The sequence below is a fragment of the Labrus bergylta genome, chromosome 23 (assembly GCF_963930695.1).
Source record: "Labrus bergylta chromosome 23, fLabBer1.1, whole genome shotgun sequence".
Classification (NCBI taxonomy): Eukaryota; Metazoa; Chordata; class Actinopteri; order Labriformes; family Labridae; genus Labrus; species Labrus bergylta.
The window spans coordinates 7,537,428-7,551,126 of NC_089217.1; the positions used below are offsets into that span (position 1 = coordinate 7,537,428).

Below are 13,699 nucleotides of genomic sequence, written 5' to 3' on the forward strand. Positions count from 1 at the left end.
AAAATAATTTTGATATTTGAAGCATATTTGGTAATAACAGGAGACTGACTTCATTTCTTAGACTTGCACACTGGAATTTAGTCGTATAACATGTATGGTAACCTTGATTTAAACTTTTTAGGAATATTTAATATAGTTGTATTGGTTGAAGATCAAATAAGAGTGGGTGAAATGACTTTTTTGTCATTAAAAAGAAGCCCAGAAAACAGGATTCTGTGAGACATAGGCGGAGGTGGAATGAATACGGAGGTCAAACAAGAGCATAAATCTGTCATGATAATGGCTCTTCTGAATACTGTCTCATTTTCTTTGTCCCCTGCCCTCTATCTCCTCTCACCTTTCTCTATTTCTCATCTTCATTCACTCATCTTGCCTCCATTTATCTCTCGATGGCCTGTTCTTATATCATCGTTGTTTTTTTTACCCTTTCACCTTCTTTTTTCTCATCCTTGCCCTCCTTTGCTGTCTGGTCTGTTGTATGTCTTATTCCTCCCTCCTCCTCCTCCTCCTCCTCCTCCTCATCCATTTCTCTTTCTTTTTTATTGACCTTCTTATCTCTCATTCTGCATCGCTGTAAATTGCTGCGTTTTAGGTTTATTTACATACAGCCTGTTACTTCTGCCACAGAGATATACTAATCCATCACTGAGCCCTGAAAACAGAATAAACACAGCATTTCTGTAGTCACTGTTGACTGACTTCGGATCAGCCTCTGAGTTACCAAATCCTTTCCCTTCATCACGGGGGGAGAAATTAAATCTGCCACCAAATCAGCGTGAAAGCTGAGAACAAACACAAAGCACAGGCAGACAAATACTGACACTATGTGGTAAGGGGTGGAATCACAGCTATTTTAGCTGTTAATGGTCATGCAATAATGATTATCATTTTCATTTAATAGAGTCATCATATTTCACCTCACCTTTGAAAGTGCTGCATAAAATAGCAGCTTTTTTTATAATCCATAAAGTGATTGTTTGATGATTTAATGCACGAGATACTTCAATTAATGACCTCTGTATAATTATCAGCCCCCTTTTAAAAGTCATAACGCCACCTTGTTTTTGTCACCTTGCCATCCTCGCTGACACAGGTGCAGCAACAGCGAGATGTACAGAGAAACCAAGTGGACAAATGAATAAGAGAGAGAATGACTTGACATGTGAAGGGGAAAAAAAAGAGCAACAGGGATGATAAAGAGAAGAAAAAAAAAAGGCGCAGAGCAGGTGAGGAGACAAGTCTGACAGCCTGGGAAGAGAGAGGAGAGAGAGATGTATGTGAGAGTTTAACAGGGCAAGAGGGAGTGTCAAAGGGTGAAGCACGTTGAGTGGTGAGAGTGTTTGTGTGTATGTTCATGTGAGGCACAGAGAGCCAGTCTATAAAACATTGATACTGCGTGCCCTCTGTGTTCCTGTTCGAGCATGAAAGCTGGTACCAAAAGCTGTTCCACTTGGTGTCCAGTTATGCGGCAGTGTAGAAAAACTGCAGCGATCCGCACAGACCTTCTTTGTTGAAGCCTCTCTGAATCAATCGCTTACTTTTCTGTTTTCTTCAACTCATTGTTCCTAATGCCATGTTGCTACTTTTATAGAAATTATGTTTTAAGTGTAATAGTGACTTCACATCTCTATGTGTATTCTGAGTTTCTATGTGACTGTTGTTTTACAATGGCTACACGAGCCTATTGCTGCGTCTGGATTCAAAAAAACTGTGCTGTTGATGTTTCCAAACAAGCAATGACAGACTGACAAGCAGCTAAAACGGAGGATAACAAGAGAAAAAGCAGTAGGCATGAAAGGCAGACAGATTAAGAAGTTGACACAAACACATCTATTTTGAACTCACTCTCACTTCCTCCTGCTGCCTCTGTTTTCCATTTCCAAATATAACAAGATTTTCACACCTGAGACTGTTTCTACAAAAGCTGTGAAGTACCGATAAGAGCGTGTGTTTGTGTGTGTGAGTGTGAATGGATTGTTTCTTCAGTCTTTCCCTCAGCGTAATGAGATACCAACTGCATGCAGGTAAACACCGCACACACAAAAAAACACACAGAGATGCTTTCAGGATGCAGCTTCAGAGAGCCTTGTCTCCGTCAGGTAATTATGACTGATAAGCGTGCGTCACAAATGGGCTTACTAGGAAAAACAGACAGAAACACGCACACACACAAATCGAGAAGAGAGGCTGTGAAACTAAACCAGAGACCAAGTTTCTGTGTATAAAACACCCTTAAACACACACACACACGCACACACAGAAACACACACCCAGGTCCAGATACTTTTCCCCTTATTTTTAGGGTCATCACACACATCTTTACGAAAATAAAAAATAATCAGCTTGAGATGACGCGACTTCCTAAAGATATCAGTGAAGGCCTTAAAATCTAGCATTGGTTAAATCTGGTTCAAAGCTTTAATGTCTATCTTAATGTTTCATCCTCTCGTGGAATTATAAGTGATTCTCCTACGACCATAAACAAATGTCACAAAGCAACAAAAATACCTCGCCAAAAAATAACACCTTGTTGTCTTATTTATGGCAACTTCCAAGAAACAGAACAGAAGAGCTGGAATTGCAAGTTTGTATTTACTTTGTCTTGGAGTGAATCACACAGCTCATCCAATCACAAATACAACAAATCCAAGCAAACAAGTCGACACACACACTGTTGATACCAAAACGCTGATTGGAACGCTTTGCCACTCGCAATCAGTAAGTTCAATTATGTCCAAATCAGCCAGCCAATTCAACTACAAAACAAAACGCAGGACAGGATGGCCAGGGGGAGAGAGAGAGAGAGAGAGAGGATTAAAAGAAAAGAGAGAGAGTGTATCCAACCAAAAGTTGTCATCCTACCTCCAGCGATCGCCGTCTTCTTCCCAACCGTAACCGTCACAGCAGTCGTAGCAATGGCAATCCTCCCTGCTGTTGGAGCAACAGACGTAAAAAATGAGCAAGAATTCACAGCGCTTCGCCAACACATGCGTGCATGCACATCACACACTTTTAAATAGTCCTTCAAACATGCTAAAGGACTTACAAGGAAAACTGGTCAGACAATTATTAATAATAAGAATAATTAATGAGTGCGTGAACTCTCACAGCGGTGACAGTGACAGCCGATGTGCCAGAATGTGTTTGAAATATGTGGGTGACAGATTGGCTTGGCAGCAATAGGTAATATCTAATATAGTCATTTGCTGTCTGGCAATTCGCAGCCTTCATGCCAGCTGTTGCCAACTGTCACCTCGCCACAGAATCTGGCTGGATTAACAGTTTAAGCATTACGTAACACAAAGTATGAAAGCTAATCGGCTAATACACTCATGTTTATTACTCACTTATGTTTCTGTAATTCACTCATTTTAAGGCAAAATCCATCTGTCCATTTTGTGAGTTTTAAGAAGTTCAATAACTCAACGCAATACGGCCAACAAACTCTAAGAAACCAGATGAACTTCTCAACGAGAATTAATCAAAGGAAGGAGAAAAGCTTACTCAGCACAATGCAAATGAACCAGTGACCCTACTGACTCCCTAAAAAAAGAAGATGAGGTTCCCATACTTTGATTACATGCTCATGCGGAAAGAGAGAGAGACAGAGAGAGAGTTGGAAGGAGACAGGAGAATACAGAGACACAGAGCAGGGCTAGGAATAGAGAAAACAGACGGTTCACAGAAGGGTGAGGAGACAGGAAACACAGATGACAGCACTCGCCATGCTTTGTAATTAGGAAGAAGGAGGACAAGGATGAGGATGTATATAAAACGAAGAGGCATGCCAAGTACAAGTAAATGTTTTCCTCTACCCTCCTCCTCATCATCATCCGCCTCCCTTCGTTTTCTCCCCCCTTCCTCTGCTTGGAGCTCCACCTCCTCTGCACTGAAGGTGGCGCTATAGTCAGCCTCATAGTCCTTGAATATGTCTGAACACAACAAACTAAATCTAGCATCAACCTCAGACATATTTAAGACATTCTTTGTACATTTGTACTTAATTGTCAAAGGTATTTTACATGATGGGAGGGGTACATTATGTACTATAACTCTGGCATATTTAGTCAAGACTTCTGCTGTAAAAGAAGAATTGAATAAGAGGATGCCTCAATCTGCACTGTGTGCACTTAGACACAAAAAATAATTCAATTCATTTTCCTGAGTAAGTGAGGATCCAATACACACATCCAGTTTTTCTGTCATAAGGAAAGCCTTATTATCAGCCTCGTACATACCGTATACAATTTTTAATCCAATTTATTTCAATTAAATACAAATTTGGTGTGCACTTTGAAGTGGGGATTAGATTCATATTTCCTCTCCTGTTTCTGCCTAGAGCACTTTCGTGGAAACGTCTTTTTTTCAAGGCACTTGTTCAGAGCTAAATATGAATACTAAATCCAGAGGCAGAGAAGTGCCGGGCTCGTATTTTTTACTGATTACATGAAAAGATAGAGATTTGTGTTAGTATGATGTGATGGTAAACATGAGTAAAGTGGTAGTTAGCTTGTTTACTATGGATCTGATGATTAATATTCACAACAGCAAAATGAACTGTGATGAAGAATAAACCTGAAATGAATACAAATTAAGAATAAACAGACATATTGTGAGAATTGTTCATACAGATATACAACATGTTTTAAACTTTTTAAACCTGTGTGAATGAACAAACTCCATAAAAAAGAGAGGAGCAGGTGTTCTCTGTAGCTATTGAGAAATGAGCCTGTCACTGAGATGTGTTTGGCTCAAAGTGAGGTACCTGGTTGAGATAAAAAAAAAAAAGGTGTTTTGTGTGTCTGTGTGTGTTTATCTGCATGTTTGTTTGTGTGTTTTTGAACAGTAAAGGTATGTCCTCTACCTCTCGTGTCCAGTCTGGGTGTGTAGTATAGAAACTTTCCAGCTGGGTACTCGGCTGCTCTGCGGTACCACACCGGGAAATGGTCCAGCGTGAACATGTTCTCCTTGTCTGTGGAGGTCAGGAAAGACCTGGGGAGAGACAAAAATACACAGCTACTTAAAACCTACTAAAAAAAGATTCCAAATGGAGTGAAGGATGAATGAAAAGGGGGACAAGTTAAAGGAAGAGACTGGAAAAGATTAAATAGCAAGAGGGCATAATTGAGAAGGATATATAGTATTTTATTTCAATTTGAAGAAAAAGCTTCTTGACATCTGGATTTCTGTATACAAAACTAACCAAGTACACCATAATTACTGCTGCAGGCATTTTTTGTTTGGGCAACACAAACTGTTATTGCATGTATAATTTAATCAGTTATCAGTTTGGAATAATGAAACTGACTGCTGCCCCTTTATAGCCCACCAGAGGGCGAACTCTCCCCTTACTGTTATATCTGCTTATTGCAGGTCTTTCACAGCGATCACTGTCACATCTAACACCTTATTTAAGCCCAATTTTAAACCTTTTGGGTTTTAGATATGAATAAATGGCTTATTGATTATGAAGATGTAGATTAAGAATGTAAAATACATCTGTTTATTTTACTCACTTGCCAGTTCTCTTCTCAATGCCAGTGTATCTCTGGAATCTCATCAGGCCTGAACGGGTCCCCAAGAACACCGTTTCAATCCCCTCGTCCATGCTGGAAGAGAGAGAGAGAAACAGAAAATGAGACAGAAAACGTTAGAGGGTGAGCAGATGCAGAGGTAACAGGTAAGTATTTGTAAAAACAAAATGTAGCAGGAAAATAAGTTATAATTTAAAAACATGTTTGAATTCTCACCCAGATGTGTTGAGCATGAGGGCCGTCCAGTAGGCTTCCATAGGAGCCGTGACCACAGCATCAAAAAGAGTTTGTTGCAAAAGCAGCGCATCACCTGTTGCGAGAAATCAAAGGAAAACAATGAACCACCTATGGTTATAAAAGACAGTTCGAACATGAATCTACACTTCATGTGCAGACTATTATTCTTAATTGAACTTTAATGGAGTCATTTGAACTTTTAAAAAGCTGCCTGAAGAGCAGACAAAAAGAACAGAGTGGACATGGAAACATGTTTAAGGATGCTGCCAGTTTTTGTTTTTTTTGGTGTGTATTTCAAAACAGAGCATGCATTTTCTGATAAACTTCATGATAAGAGTGTTTTATTTTCCCTTCATCTTAAGATAATGTGCATAAACTGAAGTGTCCCCTTACAATCTAGATCTGGTTCTTTGCCTGTGAGGTATTTCACCACAGCCTGCAGCTGGCTCAGCTTACGATGGTCTGGGTCAATGTCTGTCTCGCAGTAGGTCCTAGAAACACACACACACACACACACACACACACACACACACACACACACACACACACGCACCCATACATTATTTTCATGAAGAACATCTTCAGACAGGTTATAATACCATAAAGTCTATGTACAGATAGTTACACAGTACTCACCATTCGCTGGCGATGGTCAGGTCTGGGGTCAGTAAGTCATGTAGACCTGAAGTCATAAGAGAATACAATGGAGGTCAGAGAGAGAGAGTGTAAGAAAGGTTAACACAATAACCGAGGCTTAAACAAATACCTACCCTCCTCAACAGAGACATTCCCGATGAAGATATATTCTCCGTATCCCCGAGTTAGGACAATACCCAGACTGTAAAACAAAGAAAGGATAGTCATTTTAATTTCTCTAAAACTATATTTTTTAAACCTGGCACTTCAAATTATCCTGTCAAAAAAGCAATCAAACTAACCTAAATGGTGTCTCGTTGATGACCGTGTAGAAGTAATCATTCTTCAGGAACATCACTCTCCTCTGTGAGACAGAAAAAGACAAAATCCTTACAAAATACAAAAAATGAGAGAGAAGGGAAATAGAGACATTTTGTACCACAAAGAGAAAACATACAGATGACTGAATACGCATCACCTCAAAAGGAAACAAGGAGAGTAAAGGGAAAGACAAAAACACCCACAGGAGGAAAGAGAAAGAAAATCAAATCTCTGATCTAATTTCTAAAACAGCTCCTTCTGCTCGCCACACAAATGAAAACAAAAGTACTCACTCCTTTATCCACAGTAGTTCTCACATCTAAAGACATTGCTCCAGTTTCTCCTTTAACCATGGCTGTCCTCAGCTGAAACAGAAACGTGACATACTCAGCATTTTACTTCTACGCATCCTTGACAGTGAACTGAAAATGACATACAGGCGAGAGAGACAGAAGGTTTAAAAAGCCAGAAATACTGTAAGTGTGCGAGTGTGTGAGTGTGTGTTATGCTTACCATCTCCTCAGTGTCTTCCCATTCCACCTCTGACAGATCAACGCTGTTGTAGTTGGGTTTGGGTTTGAGCTTCTTCCCCTCCTTATACTGTCACATACATACAAACAACAGAAGGGTCTTAAACTATTATTTGTGCTGGCTTTATTATAATTCTGTATGATTCAATCTTTGTTTGTACCAAAGGTCTTAGTTCAGGGTGAGACAGGATGTAGCCGTTGTTGGTGAGGAGGAAGGCGTAACCATGGATACCCAGCTATAAGGAAATAAAAAGAACATTACACGATGGACCAACAACACAGCTTATTCAAATAAAAAAAGAATCAAACATCGCTGGCTGTATAGGAGAAGAATCAATCCACAGTTTGCGATACAGTAAAGAAGTTACCTTGTATCGTGGAGCTAATCTCATCAGCTCTTTCAAGGCCACATCAGTCCCTACAACTCCCAGCAAAATCCCATGAGACAACTGCAGGAAACACACACCAAGTTGAAGCGAGTCCGGCTGAAGATAATTGTATTAATGAAGATTACAATTACTTACAGTCTCTTGCTTCTTGCTGAACACAGGCATGGCCACCGAGGTCATCAGGAGCAGGCTTTGTGCCTGAGTGGTGAACAGCTGAGGTAGACAAATACACATGAGCAGCCACAATGACAGCATGTTGTTGATTTTTAAAGCTAATATGGTTAACTAAGACATGAAACAACAACTGTAAAGCTAAATGAAGTCCAGTTCATTCATATTCACCAAATATGAAAATGAGGAAATATGGAGAAGGATTGAACGTTCAGGTTTAAGTGTCTAAACCATGAAACATTGGCTATGCTAATGTTTAAGTACAAGCTACTGTTTAGAGAAGATAACAAAGCAGTATGTTAACTTTCAGTTCAAAGGGAGACAACTACAATGAGTAAGCTAGTTTAGCTAATTAGAGAATGAGCTAACTTTAGCATTTGAAACAGCGTTGAAAGTAAGTGACGCAAACAAAAAGACTTTTCTATTGAGAAACCATCATTAAATTAAAATGTATTTTGTTGAGTTTATTCCAGTTGTTCAAAAGTTTAAAAAAATAAATAAAGGAAAATGTAGATAGAAGATGAAATCTTATTAAGAAACTTAAACCTGTCTGAACCAAAGATCATCAACGAAGCTAAAGTCTATACTATCGTTACAGCAAATGTTAAGGGATGAAAAGTATTCATTCAAAACTTAGACAATTAGGATTGTAAAAATTAGCTTTTTAGAGAATAGTTAAATAAAGAGTGAAATGATAGACACATTTGCATTTTAAAACTCTTGTTAGCTAGGAAGCTAGACTAAACATTTCGATGCTACATGTCACCTTTTTAAGGAAATAAAAATGAAAATACTAAGCTAGGTTTGCCATTAACTAGAGGATAAACTAAACTAAACTTGCCCTTTGACACTGCGGTGGAAAGTAAGATAAACACGTTTCTACGTCAGGCTTAGAAAGTAATTACAGATACTGAATACTGTATTACATTTTACTACATTTTTCCACAAATACAAAGGCTTTACGTTTCATTACCTCTTCTGTGCATGGTAACTGAAGGTGAAGATGGAAGGGAGGAAAAACAACAACAAGCATGAAATGAAAGAGTAAAAGATATACCACATACGATGCAGATGAAATGACAAACTGATGAAGGCGTTGAATAGAGTAAAAAAGAAGCAAGGAAGGGTCTTGTGTAGTTGAAGGAGCTGGATGGTGGGGTTGCAGGGAGTAGTGGATGTTTTTTTTTTTGTTAAAGTCATTCAATTACTAATTTCAACAATTTTCTCAGAGCTGTATATTGTGATTATTTCTGAACTACTGTAAATGTTCATGATGTCTGGCATGGTGTTTCAAGAAAGGTAGAATGGTTAACATGGGATCGGGTGCTCACTGAGGGGTCATCAGGTCATTGCCAACTTCTTCCCTCCTTGTTGGCTTATGCTTGGTGTGTGCTTGGTTGTTACTCAGGTACTCTTGTAGCAATAGCCAGCACAAAGTAAGAATTGGTGCAAAATGTTTACTATGCTTTTCTTTGAATTTGTTAGGATGTTGTCAGAGAGTACATTTCCTAGCAAGTACACAAATGATATGAGACGTAGACTGACCACACTGTCCATATAGGCCTCGGTCCAGATGATGTCATGATCATGGTTGATGACCATTGGCCGGCTGAGAACATGGAGGTACTCCATAACATTTTCTTGGACGTCGGCCAGTGTGGAGACATGTGTGTAGTAACCTGCAGGATAAAAAAAAAAACATTTTCTAACATACCATTCATCACAAAATACTGCACACAGATAGAAAAACTATGATGCATAATTCTAAGCCATTATTCATCTTTCTTGCTTTTGGCTCTTGGGTATCACATTTAGAGAAGCAGAATAATTTAACTGACTTCAAAAACCTTGCATTTCCCAAAAACATTTAGCTGTTTTAAGTGGGAAAAAAAAAACGCTTGAATCACCCATCAAAGCGAGAGTGCTTTTGATGTTCTGAAAGCTTGGCTTAGTCTAAGGTTTATGGCATTTCTACAAGTGGGAGAGGATGACGTCAATGGGATACCTGCAGTGAAACTGGTTGGTAACAGCACGCTTCTCAAGCATTGCCAGGTATAACTATTTGAATTGTGTATACCTTCCCCTTGTAATATCTCCCCAAAAGTGTTGGTATTTTCTTTATCATACCACCAAAGGAACCACCTAAAACTCTAACTATATTATAAGGTTTTTGCAGGAACGTAACAATGAGCTGTCTGTTTTTGACAGATATTTTGTTTTTGGCAGAAGCGACTGTGAGTGTCCCAACAGAAGGGAGTGCACCTGTTACCCATTACACCCACAGACACACACAGCCAAGCAGATATGATCTCTTTTGGCCAGAGATGTGTTTACAGTGTATCTGCTGTAATAATCAGGTATTTAGTCAGGGATATTAGATGTGCTCAGAGCTGTATAATGCGATTCATTTCGGTTCTGAGCTGCTGTATGACCCCTTGTATTTCACAAGAGGGCAGCACCTGATACCCAGTTCAGAATAGCACCGCCTGGGAACACTACAGAGGGCAAACAGCTCTCCTTTCTTGTTCAGTGTGATCTTTTTTGCCAAGAAAACAAAATCTTCCTATCCCAAATATTTCATAAACAAGTAAACCAATCGGCAAAATTGAGATTCTTTGACCTTGGAAATGGTTTATCTTCATTTGTTTTTTATTTTTTTACCCTTGTTGTTGCAGGCAATCCATTTCACATTTTCAGCAAATGTCATCTCTCGTCCAATCAGATAGGTGAACACTCGAACCTGGACAAACAATAATAAACAGTCCCTTTGATTTTTTTATGTGTACAGCGGATAACCAGGCATTTGATTTGCATTTGATTGGTGCTTGTAGTTGTCTGTGCTTGTGTGTGTATTTATCAGTCGTACCCGTCGTTCTGGCCAGTTGAAATTTTCAAACACATCCTTGAAATCCTCCATGGCCCCATCTGTGATCAGCATGATGGCCTGGTTACACAGGCTGCCCTGACCCAGTGCTGCAGCCTGAGTATTAAACACACAAAATGCACACAGGCACGCACGCGCACACACACACACACACACACTACTCAGAAATGTGTTCAAAGAAATGCATTGATCTGTTATCTTAGTAGTGCAAATAAAGAGTAAACTCATATAATATCTGCTTCTTGAGGTTCAGGTAAGGGTCACAAACCTCATTAAGGATCCTGAAAGATTCCTTCATTGCATTTTTCACTTTGCCCTCTCCTTTCACATGAAGCTCTTCAACCAAAAGTTTGAAATGCTGAGGAGAGACACACACACAAAAAAAACAATTACACTTTGAAACTAAGCCATTGATCATACCCATTTAGCAAAAGCTGGAGGTGAGTATACTGTGGATCACCAAACAAAAGAGGGAGCGATTATCCCTGGCTGTCTGGCACACTGACCAAAAACAGCAAAGTCACATCAACACTGGGAGGTAATCAGGATTAATCAACACAAGCGCACAAATGCCTGCACACACTCTTGATGAATGGCCATACTGTTGTAGGATACACCACTTTGTGGACAAGCAATAGATTAGCCCTCATGTGAGTTAATGCTTTGATTATTGCTGCACACATTGGATTTTCATTGAAAAGTGTTGAATTTGTTTATTTGGTATGTGAAAAGGGTCAAAACAGCAATCAATTACCTACAACTGTTTTGTTACATTATAAGTCTGCATACATGTGGGGTAGTCCTCGATAGCTGTGGAAACCTAAATGTCCATACTTCTCTCAAACATTTGTTTCTTTTACAGTTTTGACATGCTCATTTTGACATAGTCGGAGAGTAAACAGGTCAAATCACTGTTCTGGGGATTAAGGGCCTCTCTTGAATAACATCAATAAAACGTAGAACCTTGTCCTGTAAATGTGTTCCGACATGGTTTTCTGCTGTAAGTGTGTCAGCTAACATCTGTAAACTCATTCTACAATATCCCGCCTCTCATGGCATTCAACCAATACAATCCCTCGCTGTCAGGTCATGTGACGTACTTATAAATCGTCGGTTGCCAGTGACCTCACCTGATCTCTGATGATGTAAAGGGGAGTGAAAGTAGTGCATGCATCCAACATTTAAAACACACACACATAGTCACTGAGCAGACTGGTGTATGAAAAAATGACGGAACAGATGAGAAGGAAATAATAATAAAAGCAGCCCTGAAACAACCCATTTAAATTCAAAGAAAAGAGTAAGATGCTGAGAGATAAAACATGCTGGAATCAAAATATATGGGTTTTCTTTAGTTGATAAAAAGAGTAAATGTTTTAAGAAGACAAAAGAGAAGGTGAAGGTACATTTACTGAGATGCTGAAACTGTAACGTGATGACAGACAGGTAACCTTTGTGCTTTCAGAGGATGGCAAAGATAACAACAGACGATTAAGAGGTTAGCAGAGGTTAAGTGAATTAATTAGCAGTGTGTCCCTCTACTTCCACTGACAGTGGGTGTGTGTGAGTGTGTGTGTTACCTCACGGTTATCCAAATCCGCTTGTACCAGGGTGCCCTTGAAGCAGGGCTCCACGTAGCGAACATAGTCACTGTACTGGAGAAAGCAAACAACACACAACAATCAAAATCAAATCCCTAAATTAGATAATATGCCTAAACAATAATATACTTTTTGAATCTTTAATCCGTATGACATCCAATTCTGTTCAAGAAAAGTTGAAAGCTGGACTGTCTAAAAAGAAAGTGGGATTTCTTTCCCCCCCAACTCATTACTTATTTTAGAATTAGACTCTTCTGTTGTTACATGGTCACTCAATTGAAAGGAGTGCAGCTTTTAGATTCTGTGTAAAACAGCTTAAGGGCAGAGGATTTGCTGCGGCCAGTATGATTACACACAGAGTAATACCAGGATAAACCATGCTTATTACACCGATTTGTAGTTGTAGGGCCGGGCGCTGCCAAAATCCTGAAAAACCTCAAAACAAAATGAATTTTGGAGCTCTGATGTCACTGAGTTTAATGCCACGGAGTGATCCGATCCCATGATGTGCATGTGTGTGTCTATTTCTATTTTTACCTCGTATACTACCTGTGTATTTGCTTCTCTGTTTATATTTGTGAACTAGGTTGTTCAATCACAAAGTCACGCTCAACCGGATTTAAACACACTCCGTCTCTGGAGAGAATTAGACTGCTCACGTGTATTTGAGTAGTTCTTTGTGAGTGTATACTTACAGCTATGATGTTAACAAAGTCATTTTCTCCCAGTGTGTCCAGGATTGTGTTGATTGTGTGTTTGGCTATGGTCAGTCTGAGCCCCTTCATACTGCCGCTGACATCGACCACGATAACGACATCTTTAGGAGAAGTGGCTGCCTGGATATACCTAAAAAAAGAGAACAAAGCAGGAAGAAGTGGGAACAATAGATTTTTTTAGATTTGATTTATTATGATTATTCAGGAAGATACATTTATACAGACACACAGGGTTCACACAGAATGTGTCTTTATACATTACCTCATGCTCTCAAGTTTTCATATATCTTGGTATGTAACTTTCAAGAAATGTAATCAATTGTTCCCATACACTAAAGAAACTTGATTTTCCATTTCATGGTGCAAGTCAGTTTTACCGTGGCTAACAGTTCTTGAGACTTTTTTGAACCAATGAATTACTGTTGGTCAAAAGTTATTTTTGGGAAAAGGTCCAAAGACAGTGGAATAAAGAATCTTCTTCAGGATTATTGTTTTCAAAGCCGGGCAACAGGGAAGAGGTTATACAGTATGCATAATCCATTTACATTTGTTTCAAGTTAACCTGGGGTTGATAGTCTGACTCCGTGCATTTTGGCAGAATCTCTTACAGTTGTCCTTAGAAATTTCTACATCTTAGTCCTGAGCCCAAGCCAACCTCTTGTTGTTCCAGAATCTGTTAG

General features: G+C 39.3%; 1 protein-coding gene across 3 annotated transcripts in view; it reads right to left on the reverse strand.

The window, feature by feature from the left end:
• The window catches only part of cacna2d4a (calcium channel, voltage-dependent, alpha 2/delta subunit 4a), an 84,301-nt gene that overhangs the window by 59,202 nt on the left and 11,400 nt on the right, over positions 1–13,699 (reverse strand). The window contains exons 9-29 of one of the 3 annotated variants that reach the window (XM_065951287.1): positions 12,999–13,149; positions 12,283–12,357; positions 10,971–11,060; positions 10,685–10,798; positions 10,480–10,558; positions 9,364–9,497; positions 8,792–8,809; positions 7,783–7,860; positions 7,627–7,707; positions 7,420–7,494; positions 7,242–7,328; positions 7,022–7,093; positions 6,710–6,771; positions 6,542–6,609; positions 6,408–6,453; positions 6,165–6,262; positions 5,751–5,844; positions 5,517–5,609; positions 4,865–4,992; positions 3,816–3,932; positions 2,863–2,931 (exon numbers count right to left, since the gene is read on the reverse strand). In XM_065951287.1, the coding sequence (XP_065807359.1) occupies positions 2,863–2,931; positions 3,816–3,932; positions 4,865–4,992; positions 5,517–5,609; positions 5,751–5,844; positions 6,165–6,262; positions 6,408–6,453; positions 6,542–6,609; positions 6,710–6,771; positions 7,022–7,093; positions 7,242–7,328; positions 7,420–7,494; positions 7,627–7,707; positions 7,783–7,860; positions 8,792–8,809; positions 9,364–9,497; positions 10,480–10,558; positions 10,685–10,798; positions 10,971–11,060; positions 12,283–12,357; positions 12,999–13,149 (1,829 nt within the window). The remainder of the gene's footprint in view (positions 1–2,862; positions 2,932–3,815; positions 3,933–4,864; positions 4,993–5,516; positions 5,610–5,750; positions 5,845–6,164; positions 6,263–6,407; positions 6,454–6,541; positions 6,610–6,709; positions 6,772–7,021; positions 7,094–7,241; positions 7,329–7,419; positions 7,495–7,626; positions 7,708–7,782; positions 7,861–8,791; positions 8,810–9,363; positions 9,498–10,479; positions 10,559–10,684; positions 10,799–10,970; positions 11,061–12,282; positions 12,358–12,998; positions 13,150–13,699) is intronic. The other 2 variants (XM_065951288.1, XM_065951289.1) reach the window with 2 other exon arrangements.